Raw genomic sequence first — 10,771 nt, 5'->3', positions numbered from 1 at the left:
TTCTACTGTCAAAGATTCCATTGCGGGTAAAGTATGTGTTAGCGTGCGTGTGTGTGTGTGTGTGTGTGTGTGTGTGTGTGTTTGCACATGTATGAACATGTGTGTGGAGGTCAGAGGACCATCTTAGGTGTCATTCCTCTGGCACTGCCAACATCTTTTTTGAAACGAAGGCTCTCACCGACCTGGAGCTTGCCAAATAGGATAGGCTGCCTGCATAGTAAGCCTCAGAGATGCCTGTTTCTGTGTCCCCGATGCTGGGATTACAAATGTACATTGCCACATCTGGGTCATTTTACATGGGCAATGGCAGTCCAACTCAGACCCTTATACTTGCAAGACAGGTACTGAATTGGTCAAGATATCTCCCTAGTCCCAAGAGGGTAAGTTTGAATGACTAGCCAGAAGGTTTTTTTAATTTATTTTATTAATTACACTTTATTCACTTTGTATCCCCCCATAAACCCCACCCTCCTCCCCTCCTAATCCCACCCTCCCTCTCCCTTCTTCACGCATGCCCCTCCCCAAGTCCACTGATAGGGGAGGTCCTCCTCTCCTTCCTTCTGATCTTAGTCTATCAGATCACATCAGGAGTGGCTGCATTGTCATCTTCTGTGGCCTGGTAAGGCTGCTCCCCCCTCAGGGGGAGGTGATCAAAGAGCAGGCCAATCAGATTATGTCAGAGGCAGTCCCTCTTCCTATTACTATGAAACCCACTTGGACACTAAACTGCCATGGGCTACATCTGTGCAGGGGTTCTAGGTTATCTCCATGCATGGTACTTGGTTGGAGTATGGGTCTCTGGGAAGACCCCTGTATTCGAATTTTCTGGTTCTGTTGCTCTCCTTGTGGGGTTCCTGTCCTTTCCAGATCTTACTATTTCCCACTTCTTACATAAGATTCCATGCACTCTGCCCAACAGTTGGCCATAAATCTCAGCGTCTGCTTTGATAGGCTGCAGGGCAGAGCCTTTCAGAGGCCCTCTGTGGTAGGTTTCTAGGTTGTTTTTTTTAACAATTTAATTTCACGTTTTAAAAAAAATTATTATTTTTACAACTTTCTGCCTGCAAGTGTGCCTTTGCACCAGAAGAGGGCACCAGATCTCACTATAGATGGGGATGAGCCATCAAGTGGTTGCTGGGAATTGAACTCAAGACCTTTGGAAGAACAGTCAGTGTTCTTAACTTCTGAGCCATCTCTGCAGCCCCTTAGCCAGAAGTTTTTGTCACAGAAAACAACAGATTAAAAATACACTGCTAAGCTTACAGACAGAAGCCTGGCAGAGTTGTCCTCTGAGAGACTCTACCCAGCAGTGCCTCACAGATGCTGAGACTCAGAGCCAAACATTGGGCAATGTATAGGGAGTCTTGTGGAAAAGTGAGAAGAAAAAGAAAAGGACCTAGAGGTGATTGGAAAGAAAAGAAAAACAACAGAAAAACAACAGAGCCAACTAACCAAGGCCCAGAGGGGCTTGCTGGGACTGAAGCATCAACCAAAGATCATGCATGAACTGGACCTAGGCTCTAACAAAGATGTAGCAGATGAGCAGTCCAGGCTTCATGTGGATCTTCTAGTAAGGGAAGTGAGGACTACATCAGACAAGGAAGGACTCATTCTCACTTGCCAGCTTTTTGACCACTCCCCCTGGCAGGACGGCCTTGCCAGGCCACAGGGGGAAAGGACACACTCAGTCCTGCCTGATGCAACTTGATGAGCTGGGGTGGGTGGGAAAGGGAGCTCCTCTTTTCTGAGGAATAGGCGAGGGGGGTAAAGAGAGGGTGGGACTGGGAGAGGAGGAGAGATGGGGCTACAACCAGGATGTACTATGAACAAAAATTGCAATTAATTAAAATAAACCAATAAATAAATTAGTAGGCGACACTCTAAAAAAATATTTCAAATACTTTAAAATGAGATAAATGTTCCAAGCCATATATATATTCACAACAAATATTTATTATGTGCCAGATAACCCTAAATTGACTCAAAATATTTGCATTGTGGGTAAAATTATACTGCCCTGCCAAAGCATTTTTCCACTTGGGAAAGACTTTTAATGTCATAGATGAAAAACGGCAACTGGAAACCAGGCAAGGCCTTTACCTTCGCGTTGCAGGAAAAATATTCACACCTGTCAGTTCCCACTTACTAACCACGTTGTTCCGTGCATTAGCTCACGCAAAAACCTCGTCGGTGTTCTTTTAGGTTTTGTTGTGTTCACAACTTGCTTGAAGGATATTTACGAAGAAAGGTCTTTTCGCAAGATGGTATCAGGTCATTGAGATCAAACTCGATCTCAAAGGAGGGACTTTTTTCCAAAATAATTAAGGCGGCCAGCACAGCCAGTTTTGAGGTCATTCCCTTGATTAGGTACTTCACACCAGTTTCAGGGTCTGTATACTCAAAGCAATGTATGACTAAATGGTGGTCAGAGTGTGTAAAGTGGTTCTGGTAGTAGACTTGGGGCTGCAGGAAATAGTCCAAAGGCACGAGGAACACATCCTTCACTTCATCAGCATTAGGCTGGGGCTGGAAGTTGTGGTCTAGAAAACCCACTACGGGGGTCACCAGCACATCTTTCTGAAAGCAGAGACCAAAATCCACACATTACAAAGTACAGCAATGTCATTTCAAAGATTAAACTCAGGCCACTTCTAAGAGAAGAAAGACCAAAGCTAGGATATATGGTTTAAAGAGGTTTAAAGAGGGTCAGGGGTGGCAGGTGGGGTGTCCCAGATACAAATTCATGCCCCCCTATGTAACAGAGATCCTCTACCTGAGTTGGCATCTGAAAGTGTGTTTATGTGTGTGTGAGATTCAAATGGCCATGAAGTGGTGTTATTCAAAACATAATCCCCTTGACTTGGGAATCACATATGTGTGAGTGTATCTACTTTATAAATCCCTTCATGCAAGTAAAGACACACAAACAAAGTGAAAGTATTATCTGCAAACAGCTCCAAACTCCACAGTCACTACTTCTCACTGATGGATACACAGGTTAAACTACGGTTGAAGTCATACATTGGAATGGAGTCACATACCCTTTCCTCCTGGTGAGGAGGGGGCATGAGGCCTTAAGAACAGAAAAGTGACATGATATTACTTGTGGCACGCTTCTATTTAGAGGAAATAGAGACATAAAACCGTAAGCCATATATTTATAATATATATATATATTATAAATTATTGTAATATATAAGCCATATATTTATCACCTATGCATTTGTACTTTGGAGGGGTAGTTTTATTTTATGAGCACAAATGCTTGCAAATGACCCAGAGTTCCTGCTGGATGGAGGGGCTTCACCTTCTATTGGAAAGCCTACAAGAGTGACTGGGACTGAACACAGGTGTGATCTCTAAATTGAAGTTCCTGGGTCAGTAGGAACCCTACTCTGGTTTGAGGAACTTTTAACAACTTTAGCTCAATGACTCAACAGAATTCTAAACTCGACTACCTAAAATGTGTTGGGGACTTGGTAGACATTAATTGAAATCACCCCATTTAGAAATGCAACTAAAGAGGAAGACGCTGCCGCATTTCCCTCCCTTTAATGCTCTTTTTACTCTGTGTCTCACTATCTCTGTCTCCCTGTCTCTGTGTATCTGTAAACTGGATACAATCTGGTATGGAGGATGGGGTCAAGGGCAGAAGAGAAAACAACAGGAAAAGTAGTTTTAAAAAAGGTGTGGGTTTAGTTCATAATAATGTTCTATCCTTGTTTCTTAGCTGTGACACTACCACAGCAGTCAGGGTGTGGTGACATGAGAACAGATGACCACTAACCTTTCACCATCCTGGACATGAACTTAGAGGGTTATAGTACATTTATACTGATAAAGTAATGCTGGCAAGTTAAAATCGGCAAGTCGACTCCTGAAGTCCACTCGCTCAGCAGTGACTGTTCCAATGCAACAGCCAATGACTCTCAGCCATCCTAGCTCCAGGTTTTCCTGTGCTGTTTGGTTTATAGAATAAGGATGCCCCAAGCCACGCAGGAATGCAGTGGCAAACACTGGCAGCTTTTAGGTAGCTTGTCAAATGATCTTGCTCTTCTTTTCCCAAACTGTAACCTTAGTCTAACTAAGAGGAGCCCTGGGTCTGGAGCGCTGGTTCAGCAGTGGTGAGCTCCTTAGAGGACCAGAGTTAGGGTTCCAAGCATCCACGTCAGGTGGCTCCTGACTGCCTATAACTCCAGTTCTAGCGGATTCGACACTCACCTTCGGTCTCTGTGGGATCCTGCTTGCACATTCATCACCAACCCCACACACCCATAAATAAAAACAAAACGTTTTCTAAAGTTCCTTAACCATGAGGTACCCGAATTGAAGGACATCCAGTATAGCCTAAAACTGCCATGATAAACATGAAATGTGGGAAAGCATCTCAGACCCAGGGACCACAGCGACCTGACAATCAAATGCAGGTGGTACGTAAGATAGACTGGGGGTAGCAGGCCCCATAGGCCTGTGACAAGAGGACGTTTTATTCCAAGGCGTGTACCAAAACGGGTGACATTCGAGTAAGCAGAAAGCATTGGCCCCTCCAGAAGGAGACTGGCTAGTATGTTGTGCAATAGTGTATTATTTTTCAACTGAATCCTCAAACTAAATGTATGCTGGAGAAAAGAACACACGAACCGAACATTAATGGAACAATTCTGAGTACGCCCTGGGTTCCAGGGCTCCCCTCTGAAAATCACTGGGAGAGCTCCCCGCTTTCTTCTGGATGTGGCCAGAGGGGCTTATGCACTTCTCCTGGCTGTGTGCACAGGGTTCTTGGGAATTATGTTTGAACAAGTGGGGAGCCCCCTGGGGCCCCAGGAGGGCCCATGGCGGTCCTTACATCAAGCAGGTATGGCACCAGGTGAGAGACCACATCCACTTGGTGGGGCTGCAGCCCCACCTCCTCCTGGGCCTCCCGGAGAGCAGTGGCCGTGTCATCCTCGTCCACCGGGTCCCTCTTTCCTCCAGGGAAGCAGACTTCTCCAGGTGACCTTCTCAGCTGGGAGAGTGGAAAAACAGTTACAAAGTGAGATTTCAAGTTCAGAACCATTTAGGCGTTCAACAATATTAACTCAACACTGGCAGCGTCCAAGGTATGTTTTTCCTTGAATCCTTAAGACAAAACAACAACAGAAAACAGGACTGTCGATATGGTAAGGACACAACTTGAGTTTGAATTTCAACCCAACGATGGTGGAAGGGGAAAAGTGATGCTTGAAAGTAATTTCCTGACCTCACATGAATGCCATGGTGTACATGCTTAAGCACATGCGCATTTTTACTCACTCAATATTAATATTAAAGTTTGCTACTTATATGTGCAGTATATGAGCTACTTTTCTATCTTACCACATATCCACTAGATATGATTTTTAATATATTACATTTTAATGTATTACATATGGGACATGAAAACATCCCTAATGAAAATCATAATTTAACTACATAGATAATATGTGTACTTGAAGAAAAATAACATGGCATAGAAAACATACCTTAAGATGTAGACCTACTTTGTTTGGCAAACTCCCATTTTCAAAAATATTTCAATTCATTGGTATGTTTTAAATGATTTTATTTATTCAGAGTATTTTATATGTATGTATTGTATGTAGTGCATAATTCTCCTATGCCCACTGTGTTCCTTTCTCTTCCCACCCATTAGAGTTTCCTCAGTCTCCCTAACCACTTTTCCTTTTCCTATTATATCATATATTCATACCTGATTCTATCTATATAAAATATAGGACCACAAGTAAAAGAAATCAGTATATGATTAAACATACTGCATTTATTTTCTTACAATGGTATGATTTTGATTTTCTTTTCCGGCTTTCAATTTTCAGTTCATATAGCTACACCACATTTTCCTGATCCCTTCCTCCACTGGTAGACATGTAGGTTGTTTCCATAATTAATCTATTGTAAATAGTGCCACCAGGAACATGGGTGTGGAAGCATCTCTGTGATTTGTTGGTCTGAAATACTTTGGTTAAAAAGAGTGGAATATCTGGGTTGTATGAACAGCATTCTTAATTTTTTTTAAACTTCTGATACTGACGTCACAGTGACTGGACGTTTTTAGTCCCACTAGCTGTGTATAAAGTTCCCTCTGCCCCGCAAACTGTTAAAAGAAAATGTCAAGAAAAACTTCAAAAAATAACGTAGGGATTGAGAAAGACCTCCCATGTTGACCACTGGCTTCCAATTGCAATCAAACACACACACACACACACACACACACACACACACACGCAAATATCTTACACTAATAACATTTCGAACTTCCCTCATTCCTGATTTTTCTCAACATACCTCTAAAAGACAACATAAACACATAAACAGACACCAATGAGGGTGTGTAAAGCTAAAAGAAAGTATACTATAAAGACAGTATTATCAACAGATGATTTTCTCAAGTCTTTTATGGGTACTTAACATATTCGGGGCTTGTGTTTCATAAGAATTGTTCTATAAGCTGCTGTGTTTGAGGAGAAAGATTGAGCCCACTCTGGCCTCAAATTTGCTATGTAGTCAAGCATGACCTTGAACCTTTGACCTTCCTGCTTCCACCTCCCCAGGGAACAGGGTTTGTACCACCATGCCCAGTTTTAGGCAGTGCTGGGGATCAGATCCAGGACATAACGCATGCTAGGTGAGCACTCTACCAACTGAGCTACATGTCCGAATGGATTTTAATTTACTTCATGAAAATGAAATCATATATGTGCCCTTCTGTGTCTCTCGGCATCTTGTTTGAAAGGTTTTTCCATGCTGTATCACTGGTCAGTACTTCATTCCTGTATGGCTGAATAGTGTTCCCTTGTGCAGATCATAGACCATCTCTTTGAAGGGCCACACAAACCATGTTAAATTACTGTTATCTCTATTTTCACAGAAAATAGGTTAAATGACCCGACAGAGTTCACACAGTGAGCTATAAACTGGAGTTTAATTCTAGTGGCTGCAGTCTTAATCAGCACACCATGTGCTCATTAAGTTTCTAGGGCCATGGGGCTGGCTCAGCTTGGTAGAAGAGTTTGCTGTGCAAGCTTGATGACTGGAGTTTGGTCCTTAAGATCCACATGAATAGCTGGATATTATGATCATGCATCTTCAGTTCCAGAATCCTCACAGATAGGCAGAGACAAGAGAACTGGGCAGAAGCTTGAGGTTTCCACTATTAACCCATGATCTTTCTGCAGAATTTGAGACAACCTGGCATAAGCTCAGAGAGCAATATTTTGGGTTCTATAGCTGAGAAATTAAGAGATAAAGCCAAGAGAGAACCTGTCCAATAAGAAGGTAGAAGGAGAGAAGTGACTCTCAAAAGTATTCCCCTAGTTCCCACACCACAGGCCGGGGCACATACATGCTTCCACTCACACACACAAATATAAATTAAAATAAATAAATAAGCATTTACTAAAACAGTATGGCCGAAGAGCCATCACCATTGGTTCCAAATATTTCAACATCTCCGTTTATTTTTACTCACTCACACGGAGAATGAGGAACCTCTTTCCCTTCCCCACATCCTTAACTCCAGTCCTTCCTGATTTTCATAGTGTGTCTCCTTGTGTGGCATCCCAGTCATTCCCTTCTTTCTCATCTCTAAGGGATGCAGCCCTTGTCCTTTTCCTTTCCGCTGTGTCAAATTTCTTAGCCAGCCCAATTCAGTTTCTCTTACACCTCACCTACCCTTGTCCATTGTCCTCCCATCCATCTGCTGTGAGAGCCTGACTCAGCAAGACTCTTGGGCCAGCTTCTTGCCAACTGTGTGCAAAAGTCACAGCAGCGTGTATCTGTTAGAACCACAGGGCGGGAACACGAGCTGAGGCTGCAGCGCTTGGAGCTGTGTCTAGCCCCCAAGCACAGTGATGAAATGAGAACCCCTCAGGTTGCTTCTTGATATTCAGAGTTCAACCAACATGTCCTGTTGGCATTTTCCGCACCAGGATTGACAGAGCTGTGTAAGGAAAGCTAGAAGCTTGCTTTGTTTCCTCAAATGTTGAAACCCTCAGCTACAAGGTAATGTCATTTGGAGTTGAGGCTCTTGGAAAATCATAATGGAGCAAGGCCTTTATCAATGAGATTAGAGCCTTCATGAAGGAAGCATCCAGATACCCACTGCTCCTTTCACCCTGAGAGCACAAAAGGAAAATTCATCATCTGTGAGATAGACAGAGGAAGCAGCCCCAAGTGTCTGATGGGCGTATGCCTTGACACTGAACTTCCCAGCCTCCACAACTCTGAGAAATGTTTGCTGTTCATACACCATCCAGCATAGGGTATTTTGTTACAGTATTTTGAGAGGACTAAGGCTGTTATGAACTTTATTCATCTTTCTATACCTGAAGACTCTGCTTTAGCAAGCTTTTTATTTTTATTACTCACTTATATTATTTTGTGGTGCCAAAGAACGCCAGGGCTTTCGAACATACTAGGGAAGTGCTCTGCCATCATGCTACACTCCTAGCCCTGGGCAAGTCATTTTAAAACATGAAAACTCGTGGTCCCTTCCTGCTATAAATGAAGAGCTCTACAGGACCTGCTTTGGCAGTGATGGCCTCACACATCTTCTCATCAATGGCAGAAAAGAGAGGAGGGAGAGGAAGGCTGGACCAGTTTCTGTCTACTGCAGAGTGTCTTACAAAAGACTTAACAATACACTTCCTGTTACATCACTTCTAAAATGTGATTTCTTATTCACATTATGGTAGTCAGTGACAGGGGCATCCACAAGAACTCAACAGTTGTCACCTGCCTAGAACTCAGAAACAGTCTGACTACCACTAAAACTTTCCTTCCTTTGAGGCCTATAAGAAGAGACGCCCTCACTCTCTCATGGACCTGATCTCCAAGCAGAGCCCCTACCTTGCTGTCTGTCAGCCCGTGACATTATTAACTCTTTGAATACACACCTTACCCAAAAAGGACAATCCACCTAATGTTCCCTTGAGCCCTAAGCCTGGAATCTTTCAGCCAACTGAGAGGCCCCCAGACCCCAGGAATCCAGGTCTATAAAAGGAGACCTTACCTATGCACCAAGGAACAACCGCTGTTGGGGAGTGCCACCACGTGCCAGGCACAGAGACAACAACACTCTTTCAAACACTGCACACAGGGCAGCTGTCAGCCCCATCAGCAGAGAGGAGAAAATGGAGGTTTTAAGACATTAAGAACTTGCCTCCAGGGCGCCAGTGACATGGCTTTGCTCACACAGCACTTGAGGCGGTGCGTGCGATCCTCATGGCCTAAATTTGATTTCTGGAAACCTCTTCAAGATTGAAGGAGAGAGCAAACTCCACAAAATTGCCCTCTGAGCTCCACACTTGCACCATGGCATGCATGCCCTCCCCCATATGCACACATTAACAACAAACAAAAAATAGGTTTTTTGTTTTTTTTAAAGAAAGGAGAGTGGGGAAGGACCTTCCAGAACCACCTGTCATCCCAGCTGGTTGGGATGTTAAGGCAGACAAATGGCAAGTCTGAGGCTTGCTGAAGCTACAAGAGTGAGTTCAAGGCCAGTCCGTGCAATTTGGTGAGACGCTATCTCTACGTAAAATGTTAAAGGGGGAGCTAGAGCTCCAGCTTGGCATGAGGCCATGGGCAGTCCCCAGTAGCAGGGGCTGCTTGAAGAGCACTCTGCATCCCTCTTTCACAGGCAGGTAGAGCTTGCAGGCAGAATGAATACGATTTTAAATATTTTGTAAAGGACCTTGAGAGAATGAAGAGATGGCTCAGCAGTTAAGAGCACTTGCTGTTCTTGCAAAGTTCCCAGAACTCATGTGGTGGTTCACAACCTCCTCAAACTCTAATTCCAGTGTATTCAATGCCTTCTTCTGACCCGTGTGGGCACTGAACACACCTGGTGCACATACATTCATTCAGCAAAACACTCATACACACAAAAAAATAATAAATCTTTAAATATTAAACATAAGTAAATAAACATGACCTTTATAGTCATCAGGCATAACTGTTGTAGAAGCAATATAAAAAAAAAAAAATCAGAGTACTATTGGCCACAGGCTTTAGTCTTATATGGGCTTTATTGTTCCTCTGATAATCAAAACAGATAGAGAGAGGAGGGGGAGGGAGGGAAGGAGGGAAGAGGGGACCAATAAGCATTTCTTCTGTGCTTAGGAGCAGAGCTGAGAACAGATCCCATTTTCCTGGTTCCAGCTAAGAGCCTCTCTCCTTTAAGAAACTGGCTTTTGAGCACTATGGAATTCTGTCACTTGCCTGTCCCACAGTAAGAAGGATCAGCACACTTCCGTCAAATCAGGGTATTGCTTTACATATTTCTTTATTTACTTGTTTGTTTATATATTTGTTTATTTACATATATATGCTATCAATGAGACATTTTGAATTATTCTACTAGAAAGGCCATGCTACTCTGCAGTCCATCTATTTCTATCTTGGATAACCTTGAAATGACCAATTTCTTCAACTCTCTCTTGGGGAACATTCCCAACAGCAAGGAGGGGCTGCATGGGAGAGGCCTAGCGGAATACGTCTGTAAAGTGAGATGGTTCATAACTTCAGGCTGTGTTCAGCTGGCTTCAGGGCCTAGGCTACCAACAGTGTGATCGAGCTTACCTGCAGTGGATTAGGCTAACAGAGGCACTGGTAATGGGGTAATTTTCCACCCCCATTCTGTAAGGATTAGGGCACAGTCTGGAGACATGATGTCATCACACAGATGTCCGTGTGTGTGTGTGTGTGTGTGTGTGTGTGTGTGTGTGTGTGTGTG

The 10,771-nt window shown here is 43.5% G+C and overlaps 1 protein-coding gene across 1 annotated transcript in view; it reads right to left on the bottom strand.

The window, feature by feature from the left end:
• Window positions 1–1,933: 1,933 nt before the first annotated feature.
• The window catches only part of Nudt7 (nudix hydrolase 7), a 15,261-nt gene continuing 6,423 nt past the window's right edge, over window positions 1,934–10,771 (bottom strand). Inside the window, exons 3-4 of the mRNA XM_055621364.1 lie at window positions 4,847–5,005; window positions 1,934–2,577 (exon numbers count right to left, since the gene is read on the bottom strand). Coding sequence (XP_055477339.1) covers window positions 2,215–2,577; window positions 4,847–5,005 — 522 coding nt within the window. The 3' untranslated portion in view covers window positions 1,934–2,214. The remainder of the gene's footprint in view (window positions 2,578–4,846; window positions 5,006–10,771) is intronic.

The sequence above is a fragment of the Psammomys obesus genome, unplaced genomic scaffold, assembly GCF_907164565.1.
Source record: "Psammomys obesus unplaced genomic scaffold, mPsaObe1.curated_primary_1811, whole genome shotgun sequence".
NCBI classification, from domain to species: domain Eukaryota; kingdom Metazoa; phylum Chordata; class Mammalia; order Rodentia; family Muridae; genus Psammomys; species Psammomys obesus.
The sequence above is the reverse complement of the archived record's forward strand: the minus strand, read 5'-3'. Positions and strand labels throughout refer to the sequence as shown.